Here is a 25,512-nt window from a genome sequence, read left to right as displayed (position 1 = left end):
TTGTGTGAGTGGGTGTGTGTGTGTGTGTGTGTGTAAGCAGAGAGGGTGAAAAGAACTGAAGAAGTGATAATAATTCCTGAGGTCATAATTGCAAACATCGCCAACTCGTTGATAAAGCATATGACTCACAGTGCAGCACGATATCTCGTTAGCCTCGACAATTCTCGCTAACCACGCACTTGAATTTAATAAGAGTTTAATTCTAAGAGGCAAATTAATTGATGAATGATTGCGTAACGGCAATAATTAGAAACTCAATTGAGTTTGAAGTCCATTTTATCTCCACCCAAAGACGTCATAATAAGATCATTGTCGCTGATAAAAATGTATTTTGCTAATTTTTGATAAAAATAATCTTGATCAAAAGCCAGTAACCCAAAAGTTCTCAGAAATTTATCCGTTCTAGATAAGGTTCTTAGTATTATTGATACTGTCACTCAGTATAAGAAATATCTCCTTTAGACTTATTTCTGTTTACAAAGTCACATAATGATACCAGAAACACCCTCATTACAATCATTTATGCTCTCCCATATAGTATCGTCTGTAATATTTTCAGGTCATTTTATATTCACAGGGCTTCGCAAAACTGTTTGGAGTGTTGTGAATGACTTGCTTTAATTTCTTAATAAACGTTCTTATGACTGTCGATTAAAATTAGCGAAATACTTATAGGAAGAAAATTGATATGAAGTCCGTTATGTTAACGCACTTATGGTAGGGTATCTTTCCTGGCAACAGCTACTATTAAAAGCATATTTAATATTATGACATGATGCAATGGACAATTTAGAGCAGAATGCTTTATCAAGGAATTAATCTCATTCATACTGTGAGTACAGCTGTTAACTCATCCCACTTCGTCATACAAGGCGCAGAATGACCCTTATGGTACTAGTGCTTGGACCATGTTCCTGCATTTCATGCATACATTGATCCCCTCTTAAACCATTCCAGCTGTTGCCAAAAGGAATCTTACTGTAAAGAATGATGAGTTCCCAAGGATTAGTGACAATGAAGAATTTATTGTTTTTTCCCTACAAGAATTTTCATTTCAGTTTTAGGTTTGTATTTAAGCGACTGTCTTTTTCCTTGGGTTGATAGTACCCTTATCGACCCAAGCTATTCAACGTTTGAACTTGGTGAATTCGGTGACAGGAGTTTTATTTGCGAGGAGCATTATAACGTCTGTTGTCGAAAGGTTCCTAGCAAAGATATATGTGGCGCTTCAGGACTCAAGCTTCATCCCATAAAACAGATAAATTTTCCCTTAGTTAAACATTGTGCTTAAATTTCCGTCAACAGCTACTTATATATTATTCCAGTGGGTGAGTTGGGGTGGTGGTGGGGATGGGGGTTATCACATGGTGCGCTGTAGCCTTTACTAGAGGTTGCCTATAAGGTCTCCCCGGCCCCTTAACCCAACAACGCTTTAGACTTATTGTCACCTCTGTTCCCATTTCCTTCTTCCACACGCTTTCCAGTCACCCAACCCTCTCTTTATCAACTTGAGGTTGAATGGCTGGAATGCTACAGTGTCATTTTGTGGCCAAATTTTCATTATATATTGTAAGTTTTTAAACTTGTTGCAGGTAGATGATGTTTATCTGGCTGTATGTGAAACCTGAGAATAGAGTTAAATGTTATTCTAGTGCCTAGAGGAGATATATTTTTAATGATGACCTGATGAAAAGTTAATTTCCTTTTCAACATTGAGCTTAAGGCATTGTTCAAAAAATAACTGACGGGAATCGTTTTTCAGGAGGTTATGAGAATGTAATGTCATATTTGCCATACATCACTATTATCTTTTTTTTTTTAACCGCTATAGATTTCCTGAATCAGTAAACGCATGGTTTAAATTTTGTTCAATACCTTCTGTCTGACGGCGTCTGAAATGGATTCATAAAGGGGACTTCCACGGAGGGTCATACATATATGTATATATATATATATGTGTGTGTGTGTGTGTGTGTGATCCCGGTTTTCAGTTTTGTGATTCCAGTAACGAATTTGTTTTGCCCGATGAGGGCAAGATACGGCACGAAATATTTTATTGACGCGAGTTCTCAAGGTATGCAAATGTATTCTGTAGTACTGACAGCCTCCTGTAAAGTTTAACGACAGGCAAATCACATAAGCGAACGATTACTTTGTTTATGGAATAGAAATACTACCGAATGTATATGCATTGCCTTCAATACTCGGTCGTAACAGATATTGCAATACCATTTCATGCCCTCATCAAGCAAAAACAAAAGTTACGGGGATGACATGATTACTAATTTCGATAAAAAAATAATACACTCTTTTGTTTATTGCTTTGCTGGACTTCCATGGAAATCTGTAGACTAGTACCCATAATGCAAGAATGACGGTTGTATAAGGTATGGTCGGAATGGTATATACCGCCGGACAAAAGGCATCTCCTTTCCGCGCACTCTGTAGGGGACTGGTGAGAGACCTTGCCTGGGCTGGATTGCCCGTTGACTATCGTCCGGATTCAAAGGACGTTGCGTACCTTCCTTGAGCTCGGACAAATGTATCTTCACTCTGCGTGCTTTGTATTGCCAGTGGCGAGAGCAGATGTACCCCAGCCTACATTTTGCACAGACCATCGTCCTGACCTTACGCTTGCAGTGGCACTGGAAATCTTAAATAAAATAAGTAAATAGATATGAGTACATTGCGTTTTACCCTGTGAGATTTCGCAGACCCAAAAAACTCATTCGACGAATTAACTGAATCTCATGAAAAAAGTTGACGGGCATGTCATCAGCAAAATGGAATACTTTTAGTAATACATGTTTTGCTATACCTGATAGACTCAACAAAATATTTCATTTGTACCAGAGGCTATGGTGTTAATGAGGTCATCTTTTAAGTGAAAATAAAATTGCGCTACAGAAACATTTAATTATGGATTCACTTATTAGAGCCAGACGGTTATCTAGCGCAAGTGTATGCCTACAGTTAATAACTGTCGAGAATGAACTAAGTACATAATGCCGCACCATGACTCATATGCCCGGACAACAAGGAGTTGAAGTAATGTTACGTCATTTGTGAATATTTCATTTTTGATCATTCCATTTTGTCTTCCACTTTATCTGCCCTCTGTTTGCATATTCACATACATATTCGCATACAAACAAATATATTATATACATATATATATATGCATATATATATGTATACATGTAATATAAATGTATATATATATGCATGTATATGCATATATTTGTATAATATATACGAGTACATATATATATGTGTGTGTGTGTAATTTATTGTCAGTTACACACGCGAGTTTTTACGTTAACACATATTAGGTCACAAATACCGTTAATATGTATTTCACTAAACTTTCGGAAAAACTTACATCCAAGTGAAAGTCATTGTCTATAGTTCTTTCTAAACCAGGCCACGGTTCGAATCCTGGCCGACGCAGAAGCAGTCTTTAATTATAATTCCACTTAGGTGAAAATTATTCACAAGATTTAGTGAACTAGATATTGATATCAGTGCTAAATTGTTGATATATATATATATATATATATATATATATATATATATATATATATATATATATATATATATATATATATATATATATATATATATATATATATATATACATGTCACTATCACACACATATATATATATATATAATATATATATATATATATATATATATATATATGTATATATTATAGATAATATATATTGCGGTATATCATCGATGACCTATATTAAAGTAATTGTTGTTATGCAGTTTCGTATATAAACATATTTACATCATGCAAATGAAGTTTCATTATAAACGCTTTACGTATTTGATCGTGAAGCTAAATGCTAGTGTTCATATTTTAACCACAATTTGAACATCTTGAAACTAAGAAACACACACACACACGGAGTATTTTTTCAGAGAAATTTATACCAAAGATAAATTTTGATTTTTTTTACGTTCAAACGCACAATATGAGTCTTTATTTTTACGCTGTATAAGACTCTCCTGATTTCTAAAGTGATAATTATCATTTTACGCTCTAAATTTTAAGAGCACCCTTGGGCTGTGACCTGAAGCGTTTTTTTTGTCATTTTACAGACTAACATAAACAAGAAAAAAAAAGATAACGTTAATTCCTTTGAAATGGCGGTTCATCGACCTATATAATCATAATTTATTAAATATCTTGGTCGTTTTATAAGCTTATGACTCGGCAACAAAATTTTGGAGACATAAATTGCTTTGTTATTATACCTTTGCTGTTTACCCTTATCGTAGATTTTATAATGAAAAAGGTGGTCGGAGATGGAAGGGAAGGTTTATTAGACTGAAGTAACGTAAAAACTGTGTAAATTTTGAAAGTGCAGATGTCGCTGTTTTAATTAGCAAAACAGCACAAAATGTACAAAGGCTGCTTAATAGAATGCTTTATATATCTTAGACATCGCACTGAAAATAAATCTGAGAAAAACAGAAGTAATGAAGACGAAGTATGCTTAAAAGATGCAATAACATTTAGTGGAGAAAGGATTAATGAGGTTGAGTCTTTCAAATATTTAAGAACAATGATATCAACTTATCAAGTAAAGGTTCTGTTGAGTTGGAGTTTAGTGGATGACCTCAAAAGGTAAATAAAATTATGAGCATTCTGGATAGAAATTGGGAATCAAATAAATTGAAATTGGTTACGGAGGTAAGATTACGGATGAGTCTACCACAATATATATTGGCATTCGGACACGAGTCATGGTCTGACAGTGAAACATTATCTAAAAGATTTTGTTGTTCTAAGAATATAGCTGAGGGTTGAGTTAGATATACCGTATGGGAGATTACGGAAGTTCCAAATGTAGATAAGAACGTGATGGAAGGGAAATGGAGATGGTTATGTTCTTGGCACAACCCTTAGAGAATAGTACGTGATGGGGCCAGTTGGTCTCCCGTGGGCATCAGAGGAGATGGAAGACTCAGACCGACTTGGATCAGAGCTATGGACAGGAAGGCTGGCTGGGCGTGGAGGTATGTAGATGTAGAAGATAAAGCATAGGAAAGACATGAATGCGGAATGTTACAGAGGCCATTTTATGTAACAAGGAGTTGGAGACGATAATGGTGATGATGGCGATCATAAATTGCCTGTATTATTTATGTCACTATAGATGCACTTAGGAGAACCGATGGAAATGTGTGATAGCAGTTGTCATTAGTTGTATATGCTTATTTTTCCATTCATTTTACTTTCCACAACTTTGGCAAACAAGGTCTAGACCTTGGTGCAAACATTGAGAGGCTTCTTTCATCTGTTCTGGAATAGTTTCTTTTTTATTTTCTCTGTCTAAAATTTGCCCTCACCCACTGTCAATTTCTTACTTATATTCATTTCATCGTTCACTGTCACAAGGTCTATTACAACAACTACTATAAATTCTTCGTGAACGTCCTAAATTTTTTGTTAACAACATAGAAAACGGTATTGGGGGTTACTATACAAATTATCCTAACGTTAAATAAAGTGGGGAGAAAATGGAAAAAGGAGTAGTTTGCATGCGGTCTATTTTGACAGTAGTTGTGTCAGGGATTATATTTCAAAATTTCCACAGTGTTGCGAAAACAATGAATACCCATAACTTGAGTCTATTCTTGTTTTTGCCAAAAGAGACTTATTAGAACTGAACGATGCTGTAACTGTCAAAATTAACTCTTAATGTCGTATGTAAAAAGTTATATACTGAAAAATCTAATAGAACTTTTCTACTTACCGGGCATTATAATTCAGTTTTAATTATCTTAAGTTAGCTTTACATCCAATGAAATCTTTATCTAACCGTTTAGGAACACTTTTGAGGGTGTCTCAGTTACTGTCCCAACTGCGCAGCCTAAAGTGATCAAAGATATGTTTTAAAGGCACAGTAAAATAAGTTGCCCTATATTAGAATTGAATGCTTTCCGTCACAAAAACCTGGTCTACGAACAGGAAAACGGTTCCAAATGCTGAAAGTTTTATAACATCTCGTCGTAACAGTTATTTTAATGACATCCTCCTTCCCGTACATAATTATTCCTGTCGTTAATTCATGATAGTGGAAGTCGAATGCTCTAAGTGTAAGACCTCTTCCAAGAACTATTGTTCGGGTAATTAATACGATATAAAATTGGTTTCACAAGGCATCACACTTCATTTTGTGGCCTGAAATGGTATCAATATCCTCTGAGAGAAAAAAAAATGAGAATGTCAGTCTACAGGGTACGCAGCTCGTATAAAAAGCAAATGATACTTGCTCGTCAAGATGGGGCTTGATTAAACCCATGAGACTTTTTGTTCATCGTTGTGCGAAAGTGATTGGTCGAAATAATGACTACCTTTAATGCGTATCCTTTTACAAGAGGTAGATGAGATTGTGACGTCACATTTTACCGAGGGTGGAAGTGATCATAAGAGCCAACGCTGATTGCCCTGCAGACAATGAGATTGTTTAGAAGAGTTAACATTAAAATTTGTTAATAGCTGCAATATCTCTCATTGCAGATATTGCATTTTTAACAAATTTTAATGTTACTCTTCTAAACAATCCCATTGTCTTCAGGGCAATTAGTGTTGTGAATTTCAATGAAATTACAAATTATTCATAGAAAAAGCTTAATCATTAATCTTGCCATTGCAGCGACACTGCTGTTATATTACTAATGTAGACAGGATCACATATTCAGATAACGTTCGATCGAGTCCAATGGTCCACACCAGACCCCTTATTCCCTTTAACACATAATGATAGTTACGGACCTTCTTTATGTAAGGGTCCATGCTAGCATAAAGTCGAGTGGGTCTGTAGTCTACATGACGAAGAGGCATTTGCTTGTGAAACAAAATAGATTTTGTTGTTCATCTGTACACCTTTAAAACCAAGTGGCTAGCACTGAATTGAAAGATCTTGTTGGAAGAACATTGTGACGCATACGTAATGAAGAGGGTTGTACAGTAGTCCCAACAGAATTTGACTGAAATTTTAGAAGGTATAATTCAATCCAAAGTCATCTTTCGTTTGTGATCAGTTATCCAAAATTAATTTCAGTATCAAACTGATCATTTGATATATATATATATATATATATATATATATATATATATATATATATATACATATATATATATATATATATATATATATATATATATATATATATAATATACATATATATATATATATATATATATATATATATATATATATATATATATATATATATATATATATATATACTGTATATAGATAGATAGATAGATAGATAGGTGGTTAGATATACTTATATATATGTATATATGTAAGCATTATACGTAATAATATATACTGTATATACAATATATATATATATATATATATATATATATATATATATATATATATATATATATATGCACACACACCACACACACGAACATTAAACCTTCCCCTTGCTATGGAGTGGCCTGAGAGAAAAAGACAATACAACAATCAAGATCACATTAATACTTTAAATGCATAAGCCTCCCGTCGAAAAAAATTTCAGAACAACTGCACACATAGACTGTATTTAGTGTTAATTACTAGTCAGTCAAACTTCTGAAAAATGCTTCTCATTTCACCTTAACTTTCAAAACTGTGGGACAAAAGTGTTTAAAGAAAACCAAAATCCACTTTTGAAATCGAACTTGTATGCATATTTTACCTTGTTAGCGTCCATACGAGAGAAAAACTTGTTTTAAACTATCTCACGAAAGGAAAGGATATAAAAGAGCTAAGTTGAGCTTAACATAAACTTACCTAATAGTGTCGGTTGCCATAGGTACGATGATTTTAAAACGAGCAGTGAGACGAAGTGTTACATATCAACGCTTGAACAGCACTTGTTATTCTGTCTTTGAGAGATCTCCGTTTTCTATGTATATTTCTTGTTCGTAATTAGCTGATTTACCATCTTTTCTGTCTCTGTAACTTCCTGATCAAGGACAACAGTCTCGTGTGATAAGCCGTATAGTAGGGGTTGATGTACTGAAGTTTATATAAAAGGAAAATAACAAATATGATGAAAATAGGCACAAAATTTGTTCGTTAACGAATCTTTGTCTTTTGTAAATTTAACTTTTCTTTCCTCAGTCAGGTAAAACATAGTTTAGCATATCTGTCTGTCTGTCTCCCTCTCACCCTGCTAGCCTTTGTTATTCTTATAATTCTTAGGTAATCCGATTAAGGCAGCGGATGCTAGATTATTTTGACACTATTAAGAAGGAAAGTGTCAAACTGTATTCCTGAAAGCCAATGGCACCTCTCTTGTTTATAATATTAATAACAGGTAATGATGAGATGAAGTGCTCTTAACATATGAGTTAACACAGACATAATATATATATATATATATATATATATATATATATATATATATATGCACGCACACACACATATATATACATATATTTATTTATTTTTTATAATTTGTGTGGATGTTTGTGCTTGTGTGTGAGTCTGCATGTTTATTTGTTGAAATATGCATGCTCACAGCTTACAGATACTGAATTAAGCATCATTCAGAAGCTATAAAGCTTTCATTGTTGCTCTGTTTGGCAAGTTGAATTTAATTGTAATTACGGGAGTATCACTTTCAGAATGAGTAAAAAGTTAATTTCTTTGTATTAACGCCGAAATTTCCAGGTATTGATATATTGTGATGCTAGTGGTAGTCATTATTGCTGTTAGAAGGACTGTTATTGTAAAAGTGTGGTGTGGTGGCACATCGTTAACTCAGCATAACAGAATGGTTAAAAGAAATTGCATGAGAATTTGTTTTTTCCTATAATTTCAAGTTGAAAATATCACCATAATAACTATTGTTTTGTTTTAGCATTTCTTTCTGCAAAGAACCCCATTGCGTTTTAGCAAACAAAACAGAAAAACTGGAGTTTAACAAAATCAAGCACAATATCAGTAGTTTTTCCTTGTAGAAAATGTAGGCCTCAATCTTTTCTTTCACTTAATAAGCGTGCAGCTCACATTATTATAGAGTAATTAAAAGCCCTTGCTCACTGCATAGAAAGATATTTCCTAGTGATCGACGAAATATCAGTGGCTGGGTTTGCACCACGAAGTGTGCCTGTACCCAAGAGTAGACTGAAGACTCCCACTGGCTGGCTCAGTCAGTCGCGTGGATGCACCCAGGAGGCCATCGTAGCATAGATACAGGGCTGTCTAGTACTTGTCCAAGGATGTTTTTGTGTGTGGGCGTGTGTGAATGTGATTGTGTTTGTTCGTGCTTGTATGTGTGTTTAGGCGAAGATGTGTGTGTTGACTTTTATGTGCGTGTGTGACCCAGTGTGGGCGAGGGTGTTTGTCTGTGTATGCATGTGTGTAAACGTGTGGGTGGAATATCTTTATTACCTATTCATTTTTTATAGAATTAATTACACACAAGTACACTTGAGTTTAAGAAAACTATTTGGTGGAATGCATTTTTATCTCCAGTGTTACTTTGAGAGCCTGAAATGGCTACATTGTGTTCTCTCGGTATGAGCACATTGACATTTCAACAGAGAGAGAGAGAGAGAGAGAGAGAGAGAGAGAGAGAGAGAGAGAGAGAGAGAGAGAGAGTGTCAAGATAATCGCAGGTCAGTTTGCACCGGAAGTGTGAAGAGTTAACGAATGTACGTTACTTTTATTTAGTTTTCTCTCACGTTTTCATTGTTTGCGCTCTGCGTCGTTCTCGATTCGTGCAACCTTTTGGTCTCCCCTTTTGAAGTGTCATCCTGGTATTCGTGACAACTTCAGAAACTGTTCGTTTGACCCTTTCAACTAACTTGAGGGCGTCTTTTTGCTATTCTCAGTTTTCCTCTGCGTTTCAGTTGTTCTCCTTCTCTCTCTCTCGCCGCCTATATTTTTCCCTTTGTACCATTTCCGCTTTGCCCCCTTTCATATTCATATCCCTCAGGTTGAGCTTCTGTTCCATATCCCTTGACACACTCACACTTTTCCCTTTGCGAAATCAGTTCTCTCTGTTGTTCTTTCATCTGTTCATCTACCGATCCTTTGTCTTCTTGTGACTTTTCTGCCGTTATATTGACCCCCGTGTGTTTGACTGTTTATACTGACCTAATTGTCTCGTTGTCTGTTGATATTTGCTGTTTGCAATTCTTGTTTACCTTCTCGTTCATCCAACAAATGTTTTCGCCCCTCTCTTTGCTGTATGACTGTCCCCTTGCGTGTTCTTTTTCTTTTTCTTCTCTACTGTCTTACCTTTATTATTTTTTTTCGCCATATGTGACGAAAAATTAACGAGATATATTGGTAAGACAACGAATGCTGAACATATCCCTTACTTTAAATTTACAGATAAGTTCATCAAAGGAAGCGTCTTATATTTCCTATTCGGTTAGAGTCGAAATCTTCCAGTTGTGAAGAAATGCGATAATGGAAGCAATTAAGGGAAAAGGCGTGGGGAGAAAAACACTGTTTTTAGAGAATTTCAGAGAAGAAAAAGGGGAACTGCGTGTTTACTAGAAGAGCGTGGGAATGCCATTCGTAACATTCATTATACTCACATTTCTGTACCCATGCAAGTACGAATAAGATGTTTAACCCGAAACTCACTGAAAACCGCATGCGTCTTCTCCAGCATCAAATTATTTCATAAAATTCAAGAAGCCCAGAATTACTCGGTTGTACTCAGTTCCCACGACACTTCATCACGGGTTCTTGGATCTGAATGTAGCCCGTGCAGTCTCCTTGATGATTCAGGAGCATTCCACTCTCTTAGACACACCCATCCATTCTCCCCCTCCCCTCGTCTCCCCCTCCCCCATCTCCTTCCCAAAGTCCCTCAGCTCTTGAAATCCTTCCTTAAGGAGCTTATGGCATCCTACGTGTACGCAGACGACAGACTATAACACTGTTTTAATACCACTTGAAAGGACGGCCTTCTCGAGGGGACATCGCTCAATAACCTGCAGTTTTGTGTTCCACTTTCCCCATTTTCGAATATTATTAGTGCATTTCGGCAGAATCAGCCTTTGGGGTGAAAAATCCGCTCCAGATTTGAAATTTCCAAGAGGGAATTGCTGTAGCGAATTGCTGACACTAAGCTTGGTGTGACTTGCCGATGACAAAACAGGGGTAGAGATCAGTACATGTATGATTCGACACTTAGTTACCAATGGGTATTATTAATACCTAATTACTGCATTTATAGGGAAGTTTAAGGCATCGAAGCGATGGCGGAAACGTTGATCTACCTTTTGGTATTTCGACTGAGGTCAATTTTGTGAACAGGGCAAAACGCCCATATAGATTGAGAATTAGGCCTATAACGAAATTTGATAGGTTGATGACTGATAGGGGTAGCGTCTGGATACTGAAGAGTGTCTGAAATGGTAGGAAGTGCATGGTTGCAATGTGTACAAATATGTATAATGACTAAAGTTATGAGGTCTGTAAAAGTGGGTCGAAGGTTAACTTATCGTGAATAAACTGAGATACGCTACTCATGGGCATTATCGGGCTTGGTTAATGCTTAGGTGGGATACCATTAATAAAGCCCAACAAATTTAGTTCGTAAACTCCCTGATCATATGCGGAATCATAAGACAAGAAACTTCATCCCAAAATTTAATGCTAAGAAACTTTCAACAAATCTTAGGTGCCTGGTTTAAGAGGCAATGGCTCAAACGAAAATATTAGGTGTCTGGCAAAAATACAATCCTGAACTCCACGTGAAGTAACATGAATTATGAAACTTTTAATTTTGAACCGCACATTAAATACTGTAGGTATCATGACGAAAGCGCAATTTTGAACTCCGTATGAAAGAGTTTTCGACTCTTTCGTTCAATTTAAACATTCAGCTGGCCTTAACGAAGGCTGTTTTCATTTTTTTTTTATTACATATTTGTCTTATCAACTCACAACCGGCCCTTTCTCATATCCTTTATTTTCCTCGTCCCTCCAGACCTTTCTCGCTTTCGTGGTCCAGTGATCACGTGGTTCAACTCACCGGCCAAAGGTCCTTGTTCGATAACCAAGCGACTCGGAACTCATAGGCATATTTTGTTCAGTCATATTGCGTGAACTATATACCTGGTATTTAGGTAGGAATGGTGAATCGCAGTCTCGATGGAGAAGGACATACGCCTGTCATCTAAGTCCTCTACGATTTTCTGAGAATCAGGATTCTAATAACTTCAGAGGCCAGCACCTCTAAAGGGCCGTACACACGATCAGTATTACTGTCATTTTCTTGTGTACCGTCGCAATACTGACGGTGTGTGTGTCATACTAAAAACCATCAGCACCACAAAAATGGTGGTTACCGGACTTCGAAAATCCAGTCATCAGTATTTGGGCGGACCTTATATTACTGATGGTGCGTTTATGTAATTGTCATTCCCATCAGTACTATCCAAGTTGCTGTGGTCGTTACAATGGCAGGAAACAACCACGACGCAAGCATACAACCATTGACTCAATATTTCCATGACTTTCTAGGTGAAGGGGCAATGATAATTAATGAAATGTATTACCATTAAATAAATAATGTCTACAATATGCTGAATCAATACCCTATTCATGCTTACTTTATCACGATGTAATCCTTGAGGACAGTAATTATAGCTTCACATGCTTCATGTACTATTCCGTTGATTGTTGACTTCCCATGACCCCTGAATAACGTAGGTCGGAAAAGAGTTGTCAGATAACGGAGAGTAATAGCCAGTCTTTCATTGGCAGATATGCTTTCCCTCATAACTGTATTCTTCTTGGTTATATATGGTCTCAAAATCCCTAAAAGTTTGTTGTAACTGATTTCGTCCATCCGCAAATAACGTGCAAAGTCTTCCATATCCGTAGTTTTTATCTCATTTAACAGGCTTAAATTAGTGTAATTCTTACGTTTTGCAAGCTAGTCTTTGACTCACTTTTTTGCGGTTCCGTTTTCTCTTTGACGAGAAAGCCAAAATAATAGCAATACATGCTTTCTCTTTATTCCCCATTTTACTAGAACGCCATAGCGACAACCTCTCGATGTCGGTCACTGAATGTACTGACACTTCACTCAGTAATAAATGCTGAACGTGTGTTTAGTGTACTGACAGTACCCAAATAATGACAGTATTTTTAATGACAGTAATACTGATCGTGTGTATGGCCCTTAAGGCAAAAACGAGTAGGGTGATAACCTCTAAGTGGGTCCTGCATTTACCTAACTCAGTGGCAGCACACTTGGCTCGAATTAGGCTGTTCCGTAGTTTCATTCTCATCGGCCGCTCACCAACCTGAATAGGTACTAGCGTCAGCTGCGGTCAAAGAAAGAGTATGGGGTTAGCAACTTGCTGAAAACCGGAAGACACTCTCCTTCAAGTGTCAATCCTCTTAGGAGAAAAGACAGATGGTGACCATACACACAATAATAATATATATACATACATTATATATATATATATATATATATATAGGTATATATATATATATATATATATATATATATATATATATATATGACCCAAGAACAACACCATTTTTTTTACAGGTTTAATTAGTAGTCAAAGATAAATGTTGCCGCGCTTAATAGCATTTACCAAGAAGATTTCAAGCAATGAAAAATATAAATTGCTTTCCTGTCTCAAAACGGTAATTGTCTACGTGAAAACCTGAGAGTTATCAGGATTTGAGCTTATCGTTTCATGTGAAATATCAGATCCATGTTAAGCTTCTTACTATTCAAACTATTCAAAGTTACAGGTTAAGTGTGTCTGCATGGGCGTAGGTGTACAAACCCTTGACGCAGTGCATTTGTTTTATTTTATCGCCTTGATAATGATGGATTTTCTTTGAAATTTCGTCAAGCGTTTGACAGAATATTTTCTGATGGAATTCCAGATTTGCTGCAAAACTGCTGTTTTGATAATTGTGTGCTGTATACACAGTGATCAAGTAATTTCTGAAATATTTAATAACACCACTTTCTACGATGTTGGCTTTCATTTGAAAGGAATATTTATGGTCGACTCTAATGGGAATGTGATAACTCCCCACCAGGAGGGCTTCATGGAATTTCATGTACCCGACATCGGTTTTAATTTTAGTTTTTTTTTTATTTTAATATATTTTCTACAACGGAAATAATTTACAACAGGGTGAAACATTTATGGGCATGAAAATTAATAGTTCTCCCAATAAACAAGAAAAATTTAACAACAACATGCTGCTGTTACTTTTTTTTTTATTGAACTCTGTTTACTTTCTCCCGACTTGGTCCTGTACATGATTTTTTTAAAAGTTAAAATTCTTCTAAGTTAGTATATATGCACATGTATATATATATATATATATATATATATATATATATATAATGTATATATATAAATTTATATATATATATGTATATATATATTATATATATTATATATATATATATATATATATATATATATATATATATATATATATATATATATATATATATATATATATATATATATATATATATATATATATATATATATATATATATATATATATATATATGTAAATGTATTTTCACACATAAAAAAACTGACTGACTGAATGTTGAAGAAAGTAGACTGCATGTGTGAAGAGAGATGCAAATTTCAAATGGAAAGAATGAAAACATAAAATAGAGAGAGAGAGAGAGAGAGAGAGAGAGAGAGAGAGAGAGAGAGAGAGGAACAACAAGGTGAAAGGTCTGTTCTCTCTGCTGCAAGTCGGTTCACGGGTGAACCACCAAGAGTCAATACTGAAAAAAGAAGAAAATAAGAAAAAATAAAGAGAAACAAATTTTCAATGCTTTGGAAAGAATAACCTTTGGCAACTCTAAATAGAGGTCCCCCAACTTTTCATTTCGGGCTGTGTATGGTTCCCTGTTTGAGAAAGGGTTAAGCCCATTCCTGCCCGGTTTTTGTTTGGGAAAGATGAATGATTGTGCTCATTTTCCCCATTTTCACGAGGAACGCTGTAGAACGCCTAGACTTTCATTTTCCTTATTATTATTATTATTATTATTCGTCTGCACTTGATTAAAAGAACATTGGCTTCCTGGACGATGGGGGGGTAGTTCTGGGATGGGCCTTGTATGGAAAACGCCCAAATCCCCTCATTTCCAAATCGCCTCACTTTCCAAAACGCCTCATTTTTCAAAACGTCTCAGATTCCCTTTCATCTCTCAACCCATCCCATCTCCGAACCTCTTATCTTTCTTTTTAAGATTATTTACACTCTCCAAGTAGATTTGCAACATTTAGCATTGTTTTTGAATAAGAATGTTTTATCTCATTTATTAGCCTATCCTTCCCCCCATTTTTCTACCAGCTTTAATTTTACTTGCCTAAATTCTGTTTAGAATGGCGAGTTTTAATTTTTTCATATAGGCTGTTGATAGTATTGTTATAAATAGGTGCCCGTGTTTTTCTCCTTTGAATGAAAAGTTACCTCGATTATATATCCTATCGTCCATATAATTCGTTTCCTTTTCATTCTTCAAAATACGGTAGATTGCTTTTTGTGAAATCGGGGGTGCTATTTGTTTTTATTCAAGATAAATGTTCATATTCCTTAGGAAATTTTATCCCTGCCGTAGCTCAACAACTACTATTAAATGATTATATTTTTTAAGGTTTCCTTCTCTCTCTCTCTCTCTCTCTCTCTCTCTCTCTCTCTCTCTCCCTGACTTAGTGTAAGCGGCCCAGGGAAACTGAATTCGTAGGATAAGCTACTACTATATCTCTAAAATCGTGAAGACTGAGAAGGAATCTTAAGGAAATATTTTGTAGGGGGACTTCATAGGGTTACACTGTAGAAAAAAAGGAAGAAAAAAAGGTGAGGGCGACAGATTGAGAAGGCTTGCAAAGTAACCTTTCTAGGACACTCTGAAATCGAAGAGGTCAGATTGCTTGTTTAGGATGTTGGCCACCTTGTAAAAAAAAAAAAGGCAGCTTGATTTAGTTTACCTTATAATAAAATTTTTATAGGATTTTTAACACCAGACAACACTTTTTTTTTTTTTTTTGCTTCTAATATATATTGAGCTGGAAATACCAACGCGACACTTGAGAATAAATAATCTTGTAAATAAGCATATATTGACCAAGGGAATAAGTTTTTATCACGAATATAAGACAGGCCTGAAAAATGTAATTTGTTTTCAAAAGCAAATTATCCGCCTAAGGTTCTTGGACTCAAATACTGTGATAACCTACTGAAGGAAGACAATACAGGTCACTGCTCAGGATTCAAGCGCAGGTTTTTATACCAAAAAGTAATAAAACCAAATAACCATACCTGGCTTACTAATGAACCAATAAACTGAGCCATTTATTAAATAAACAAGGTTACGAATGTTCATGATGCTCGAATCACTTCTGTTCGTAGCCTGCGTTACATACAGATGAAATTGGCTATATTTCTTATTTCTTAGTAGTTTCAGTTCCAGGCTTCTCTTAAAATTCACAGATTTTCTCTACATGCCATATTAATTTTGTGGGCGAGTGATTGACAATCAATAATCATCTTTGGCCTTTCGACCGCTATGATTTTGATATTGCTCAGAATCCACTAGTCCTCCCTCTTATCAGTTCTTTCCTATGTTAACAAAAGGGTTAACACAAGATATTTGCCTATTTATATGTAAATTTATGCAACATTCGAGATATTTAACATTTCATAATTGGTTCTGATTTTGATAAGCTCTTTAAACAAAGTTAATTTCAAGACATTAAAAATGGTCCGAGATTAATAATTGAAGTCGACTAGCTATGCAGGGTCGTCAGGAGCTTGACATTTAAAGCGGCATAAAAATTTGGCTTTAAAAAACGAAAATCCTACCGCAAGTTTATCGCCTCTTTTCCCACTGCCAAAAATACACAAGAACGTCACATTTATAACTATGAATTATTTAAAACCATCAAAGGAAGACCAGCGAAAAATAAATGCTATGCAATATCCTTTTAAATATTGGTTATCAACAAGAGGAGGATTTGTTTACATTTGAAGCATTTTTTCCTGTTGAGGTGATTATCAACGAAGTTGATCATATCGTAACATGAAAGCGAGTAACATTCCGCCGATTTTACTTGGCATCAGTTGAAAGTGTTGCAGCTAACCATATCATCAATATAAGGCGTACGACAGTAACTTCAGGTATGGGTAAATGGGTGAGTGCGTTGAGTGGGCAATATGGGAATTAGCTCATCAAAAATAACTGTTTTTTTTGTAGCATAAGATCACATGGTTGCTAGAGGGAGATCGGGGTCCCATAGGTGCAATCAGTTCTGTTTACTTGCGTATGGTAAAATTACTGCCATTTTATCTGTTCTTAAGAAGTAAAAGCTTGAAATAATGTTATTGGATTCCTTTATCTTTTTGTTCAAGAGACGTAACTCCTATTTTAGAAAGTTACTACCTTCGTCTGAAAAAGTTCATGGTCATTTTTTAATTGTGGTATGAAATATTCTCTTGGGCTTTTCCATATATTTCTGATTTTTATTTCTTCTGGCTTCCATAATTTCCTATGTTTTTCCCTATATACAGCCAATTGTTTTGTAGAAAATTACATATTGTAAAAGTGACATGTCTTTTTTTAGGTTCATTATAATGAGTGAGTTTTATATAAATATATAGTGATATATATATATACATATATATATATATATAGATATATATATATATATATATATATATATTCTTACATGTTCTAAAGTCTATTAGAGGAATATAATGTTTTTTTTTTATCATGAACATCAAGTGCCAAATAGAGAGCACCCAGAATGTAATAACATGGATGGGAAAGAGGTGTGACTTACCTTGATCATCAGCAATTAATCGGGGAGTGGAAGGTCACCATGGAAAATGAGTCACTAGTTACGTTAAAATGAATTTATTTACAAATGAAGCAATCAAGAAATTAATCTGAAAAGGCTGATGATACAGCAGGCAATCACTTATAATGTGAAACAATATAAGACAGTGAATAGCAAATCTCTGAATAGAAAGTGGCTAATACTAGTTGAAAGAGTTGCAATGATCAGGCGCTTGTGCACAATGGGGGGGTGGGGACTGGTTAGTGCCCCGGGACTGTGTATCAGGACTTTCTTGCTTATCAGAAACGGCAGTGCTTCTAAGTGGAATTGATTCACAAGGCTGGGTTCGACCGCTTGGGAGCAGAGTAGCAGGATTTCTGGAAGAGAATTCCAGGTTAGCATTCCAAAACAAGGAGTTTCTCTCGCATGAAACATAAATATACACCATGGAGGAATTGATCAATTAGAATTAATTAGCCCTTGGTTAACACTATGGCGGGAATAATCTAATTCTGATCACTGAATTGATTTAATTGGAGCTTAGAACAAGTCATGGGGCTGCTTTGTTGGTAGGTTTGCTTTAACAGAGGGGGCTTTGTTTAGGAGAGTGAAAATTTGAAGATGATGAAAGTACGGAGAGAAGTTCATGAGAAGGGACAGAGACTGGCAAGGGAGTGCACTCCAAGACCTACCGTAACCTATTCGTTGCAGAGCTCTCGCAAGTAGATCTGGATACATCAGGTGGATGCACCCCAGCCAATGGACAAAGAAAGAGGAGGCGCTGGATTTGTGCTCCTTCGTGCGTGGCTGAGCAGCGTCTGACCTGTAGTCTTGCCCTGAACGGCTCGGCGTCTTGGGGTACTTTTGAGGCGAACACAAGGCATAGGTCGAATCTGAAAGCAATTCCCAAAGCCATTTATAGGTTCATACAGTAAAAGACCTTATAGCTAAGTCCCGCATTCGCCCTAGTTAAATTAACGATTCCCTAACGGCTACCTGACACCCCCACAAATCGTACGATTATGGGGGCTAAGGTGGGGTACTGGTTCCTCCAAATCAGGCGATCTGGGGTGTATAGGCCTACCTCTGTTTAAATCTGTCATGGCGTCTTTTTCCTGCCGCTAATTTCCTACTCAGAGGTGACGACTGAGAGACAAATTTTGAAAATACGGAAGAATATATTTATATATGTATGTATATTATATACGAGTATATATATATATATATATATATATATATATATATATATATATATATATATATATATATATATATATATATATATATATATATATATATATATATATATATATATATATATATATATATATATATATATATATTAATATATATATATATATATATATATATATATATATATATATATTGAATAATAATAATAATTTATATGAATATTATTATGATGGTTAATATTACTATTTAATTACACGTTTGTAGTTGCGTAGTCTTTGCAACAAATCTGAATTCTAGTTTAGTTGTATTCATTGTTATCATTATTATATCTACGTATCAGGTCTGAATTGTAGTCAGGTAACGTTCATTTGCATCACCATTCGTCCTAGGTTCTTGGAAACAAGGAATTATCATGAGCCAATTCCGATTTTCTGCTCTAATAATCACGCCCAAGGAATCTTTTTATTAAAAATTATCTCTGATGGATCAGTGTTTCATCTTTGATTATTAATTTCCCATTATTTTGTCTGTCTGTGTATTACATTAATGTCACACTTATAAATAGGCTATACTTTGTCTAAATATCGTGCACAAATACACATTATCACTTTTCATATATAGCATATATATATATATATATATATATATATATATATATATATATATATATATATATGTAATATTAGTTATTAATGCTCTTCTAACTTCTCGAATTAAGAATTCGAGAAGTTAAGAGGGCATTGTGGCTATTAGGAATTACATATGTGTTCAAAGTGACTAGTAGATTCTACATATATATATATATATATATATATATATATATATATATATATATATATATATGTATATATATGTATATATATGTGTGTGTACAACTGTGTAAATATGTGTGTAATAGAGAGAGAGAGAGAGAGAGAGAGAGAGAGAGAGAGAGAGAGAGAGAGAGAGGAATGAATTATTCAAGTGTTTACGTGCAGCATAAGTTTAAAGCCTTTTTCCTTTACCATATGAGTTTGTATTTGTTGCTATTATTTTCATCCGCGAATGCAGATTTTCACAATATTTTTTTAGCGTTTTTCTGCCCTTCTGTTGTCAGTTTGACTCATTATCCAATATGGCTGTTGTTTATTCCACACTTGGTAATAATTTTAAGTAATATATATATATATATATATATATATATATATATATATATATATATATATATATATATTTGTTTTTAGTTGTAACGTGAACATTTCTATAAACTTCAAAAGGCGAGGGTAGAAATGCAATTGGTCCTTAGTTAAAAGTTGAATGGCATATGTTCTCGGTAAAAACTCATACTTTTCGTAAGTAAAATTACACAACCTTCATGGAGGTTTATCAGAACTGGCGCGACTGATCCGTACATCTGAACTTGTGGTTGAAAAAACCTTGAAAAGACCTGTCTGGCTTGGGTACAGTCACGTATTCGGTATGCATCTGGAGGTACAATTGCTTAGAAAGTCTTGCCAGGTATAACTGTAGGTTAGATGAAAATTGCTTGTGATGGAACACATTGCAAACAAGCAACTAACACCAACGACCAAGTATAAAAAGCTTTGAGGATACAAATGGGGACAATAGCAATATTTACTCAGCAACTATTTAAATACCCTATTCTTTATGTGTGTGTGTGTGTGAGAGAGAGAGAGAGAGAGAGAGAGAGAGAGAGAGAGAGAGAGAGAGAGAGAGAGAGAGAGAGAACTTATGTATTTTCGCTCAATTTAATGCTTTGATGTTATAACTCTGGACTTAATTCTTAGCGAGGACAATAATTAGCATGATTACATCCTTCTTTGGCATTCGAAATTCACCTTCAGTGACTTCTATTTCTATGATGTACTCAGATGACACCTGAAATTTTGCTGAATATCAAAATCCTCTCTTCTCTCTTCTCTTCTGGAGTACTGACTGAACGAGGAAATATTCAGATATAGCATGGTCGCATCAGTAGTCATACAAGCTGGGCTGAAAAGCTTACTGATTATCATGAAATATTTTTTATTACGTAAGATTTGTAGTACATTCAAACATTCAAGATCTCGTGCTGGAAATCTCCGTGACATTATTTTAATGGGAGGCCATTAATTCGTCAATTGTATATTTGGATAGACTGGGTTTTCAACGTGATTTTTCCTTTTGCTTATATTATGCCCCCCATTCATTTTAGTTTTTGGTTTTGTTTCTCAGACTCAGTTTTAGTTTTCTCTTGAACTAAAGTTTGCTGATTGTCGTCCGTGGAAAATACATAACGACTAACTTGAATAATGTACTAAATGTGGGTTTGTCTTGTCTTGGTAGTCCGCTGAATGAGTGTTTTATCAGTCAAGTTATTGATCAGTTGTATATTTTAGCAAAAAAATATCTATATATAATATATACATATATATTTATATATTTATTTATATTTATATATATACCTACATACACACACACACACACACACATATATATATATATATATATTACATACATACATACATACATACATACATACATACATACATACATACAGCATATTATATATATATATATATATATATACATATATATATATATATATATATATATATATATATATATATATATATAATATATATAACATATACACCAAACTATCTGCTAGTCATTATTATCGATCGTTGGTTTACAGACCTTTGTTTAGCACGTGCCATCGTCGCAGGTCAACGTCGTGTTTGTCATTTGTTGATGTTTGTTTGCTTTTTCTGACACAACCTCTACAGTATTTAACTTTTGCACAATGTCAGTGTATCCCCATCAGCGTTTTATTTTCTGTTCGGCTGTTTTTATCCCTTCGTATAACGGTCTTTCCATCTGTCAGTCAGTCGAACGAACTGCCCATCTTGCCATCAGTCTTCTTTAACCTATTTCATATGCAGTTTTGTTGTTACATTGCGTTCTGTTAAATTTCCTTACTGATATATAAAAGTAGCCTAGTAAATTAAATGACCATTCATCTCATTCATGAAGAATATATTTGCTTCAAACATAAAAATAAAATACAAATTCACAAAATTCGAAGCTATTTGATCATCATTTCGAATAAACTGAATTCCAAATTTAATATTCCAGTAGAATTAAATAATTTTTTCTTGCGCTGATCAGGAACGGATTCCTAGTGAGATGTTGTGGGCTGTCCGCATCAAGTATTATTATAATAGTTGATATTTATTCGTGCTTGAAGTTTAATAGTTATTAGGAATATAGTAAGTACAGGCGCTATATAATCGAACAAATTTTATTTGTATCCTTTCATTGCTGGGCAATGTAATTGAAGCAACTATCCTATTAGGACAGTGAGAGAGAGAGAGAGAGAGAGAGAGAGAGAGAGAGAGAGAGAGAGAGAGAGAGAGAGAGAGAGTAGAGGGGGTGTTAGAGAGAGAGAGAGAGAGAGAGAGAGAGAGAGAGAGAGAGAGAGAGAGAGAGAGAGCGTGGGTGTTAGGGAGAGAGAGAGAGAGAGAGAGGGAGAGAGCGAGAGAGAGATAGTAGAGGGGGTGTTGGGAAGGAGAGAGAGAGAGAGAGAGAGAGAGAATTCGCCTTTGCTTTCCTGCAGCAGACAGATTTTGTCAACAAAGTAATTTTTCATAAGAGAGAAAGAGAGAGTGTCTGAATGAGCCTCAGCTTTCCTGCAGCAGACTGATATTTTTCTTCACTGACTGATTGTTTTTTTCTGGTTTATTTCTGTTTCGTCGTATGTTTGTGCCTTGCTAGCTTTTTTTTTTTTTTTTTTTAAAGTTTCTATTTTCATCCCTACGACCTTTCGAAACTTGGGAACGACGAGTGTGGAAACCCCTGGCATTAAAATCCAGACAGCTTTCAATCAATAGTTGCTGGTTTTTTCTTGAAGATATGACCTTTTCTATACGTACGGAGATGTTATCATTTACCCAGCTTAGACAAGACAGTAATTGTGACGGCATTTTCACTTTTTTGCGTATCTCGAATGCTGATTGAAAATTTTGGTGACTAAACATGGAAAGTTTAAAAACAAATGTGGATACTCATTTTTGCGATTGCCCTTTACTGTTTATCATATCTTTTTCATGGCCATTTAGTTTTTTCATTTACATGATTATTGTTTCTAAATGCTACTGAAAGATGATTTCACTTCGTTGGAAGCGAAACATCGACACCACTTTTTTCGGGGGAATGAATAAGACATGCTACGATCCGAAACTTTATCTGTCGTCTGTGCATATTTCTAAATGCCAGTGGACAACCTGTCTGTTCTTTTCGAGTGTCCTATTTACTACAGTTGCTCGAAGTGACGCACACGGTTCATTATTTAGTTGTCTATTAAAGGAATTTTTTTTATATGCTCAAAGTTCTACGTTCGAAAAAAAAAAAAAATAAAACTACGATAATGCAGGGCATTTGCCTATTTCAAATTTGATAAGTTTTCAGTTTGGTTCTCATGGAATTTGTTCACCCAGAATGTAAAAGTTTGGAGAATACGGCGTTATTAAACATTTTATTTAAATGAAAAGTTCATGTTTATGCTAAACAAGAGAAAATTTCCAACACTCTTTATTTTGGTAGGGGACGGTTTATGCAAAGCCATTTCCGCCATGTTAATTTTAAGACCAGAAATTTTTAGTAGATAATCGAGTTGATCTAAATTACTTCAACTTTTGTTATTATCCTTGTAGACAGGCCTAACCTAACCACCTAAAGCTAGCATTATGGAACCTATAATTTACAAGTAATGTAATTGTTACTGGAGACTAAATTTATGTCAATATATAACCATGGCTATCATTCCAAAGTACTTTTATTTTTTTGTATTTTTTGTGATGACCTAATTTCCTCTTTGGATAAGTATAAAATATGATAAAATTTTTATGCCTCTGCTTATTGCATGGGCTTATTTTCTATCTTGTACGTACGAAAAATGACAAATGATACATAATCCATTATTTCTTATTTTGAAATATGTACTATTCCTTTTGGAATACCAATTAAAATCAATTAAAATTTATAGTTGGAATGATAGGGAATGATATAATTATTTGGTGTATTTCGCTATTAAAGCGTTTGCTGGTGTACATCAACATTTGTTCTTCCTAAACCCATCAGTCATATAGTCATCATCCGGTGTTCGAATATCTCGTGAATGATGGCTCTATATGATTGATGGCTTTGTATGAAGAGTATGGGTAATATTATAAAAACCTGAATATTTTTTATTTGAAAACTTTATTTATAAGTAAGAAAGATTTTATCCCAAGCAAGCCCCGTTGTTGAATTATAGATAGGGCTGCAAGGAGGAGAAGGGGAGAGGAACAGCTGTTGTTACATGATACAAAGAAGTCAAATTTGTAAATACCAACCACAGTCTAAATTTAGTTTTGCATTGGACGTATTGATCTTTGTTTTTCTGACCCCATAGTTTTTAATATTTTCGGTATGTGTGCGAAACCGTGTATATATTCATAATTAGGACTCGATAATGAATGTTGCACTATTTCCAAAGGTTTGGGCTAGTGGGATGACAATTCTTCCTACAATATCTGCAGTGATTTATGATTGCAGTTGAGCAGAGAAGCAATTTTGCTGGGACACGTAAAAAAGATTCTGACTCGGCGATACAGCTGCTGTGGCGGTTTGGTCCACTGAGTTATCTCTAAATCTGGACGCTACGGTTTTCCAGTCCTAGCTTGGGAATATCAGCGAACAAGTCTTGATTTACGTGGAAGGCAATATTGGTGCTATGTATAAAAACACCATAGTATGAAACTGAATGTTTGCAAATAACCATGTGTCACCATCCAAGAATCGTTCCAGGTTCTTTCAAACTCTAAACAACAATGTTTCAACACCAGCAATTGAATTATGGGAAATGAATATAAAAAGAAACTCTCACAACACTGCACACACTTATTCACAACCTTATTTACAAAGGAAATGAAATGTTTCCCCTTTGCTGTCACTCAACGTAACACTAAACAAAATAAATCTAAGCAGTTATAGATAGGGGGAACAGTTTGCAAGTTAGAGCAGTCTTAATACTTAAATGGTGAGTTGGTGAGTAATCCTTTCGTGGCTGGGGTTTCAGCCCGATGACCTCGGGCTTGAAGACGTCACAGAAGGGCGGCTGGGAACTCAGCAGATATTGCTGGTACGGCGACCGCGGGCTCGTGGACGTCACAAAAAGGGATGTCTTTAAGATGAGGCAGCAAATGCTGTTTCTCCAAGAATCCGGAGATTGTGCAAATGGAGGGCAGGAAGAGCTGGCGACTCGTCCTCGCTACAGGCAGGAAGGGCTGACTACTTCACGTTGTCACAGGCAGGAAGGGCTTAGCGACTACTCCTCCACACAAGCAGGAAGGGCTGACTACTTTTCTTCGTCACTGGTATGCAGGCTCGCTGCTTCACCTCGTCTCGAAACATGGAGGGCATAGGGACTTCTCATCACAATCAGGAAGGGCT

The 25,512-nt window shown here is 35.2% G+C and overlaps 1 protein-coding gene and 1 long non-coding RNA gene across 18 annotated transcripts in view; one reads left to right on the top strand and one right to left on the bottom strand.

Annotated features, from left to right (window-relative positions):
- The window catches only part of LOC136844439 (uncharacterized), a 67,045-nt gene extending 57,827 nt beyond the window's left edge, over window positions 1-9,218 (bottom strand). For 2 of the 17 annotated variants that reach the window (XM_067113682.1, XM_067113672.1), the window contains exons 1-2: window positions 9,038-9,156; window positions 7,814-8,041 (exon numbers count right to left, since the gene is read on the bottom strand). In XM_067113682.1, coding sequence (XP_066969783.1) covers window positions 7,814-7,833 — 20 coding nt within the window. In that variant the 5' untranslated portion in view covers window positions 7,834-8,041; window positions 9,038-9,156. Of the gene's footprint in view, window positions 1-7,813; window positions 8,373-8,964 lie in introns of those variants that run through there. The other 15 variants (XM_067113678.1, XM_067113669.1, XM_067113680.1 and 12 more) reach the window with 13 other exon arrangements.
- The window catches only part of LOC136844442 (uncharacterized), a 207,887-nt gene that overhangs the window by 40,055 nt on the left and 142,320 nt on the right, over window positions 1-25,512 (top strand). The window lies entirely within an intron of this gene.

The sequence above is a fragment of the Macrobrachium rosenbergii genome, chromosome 12, assembly GCF_040412425.1.
Source record: "Macrobrachium rosenbergii isolate ZJJX-2024 chromosome 12, ASM4041242v1, whole genome shotgun sequence".
In the NCBI taxonomy this organism is placed as follows: Eukaryota; Metazoa; Arthropoda; class Malacostraca; order Decapoda; family Palaemonidae; genus Macrobrachium; species Macrobrachium rosenbergii.
This window is presented reverse-complemented; position numbering and strand designations above follow the sequence as displayed.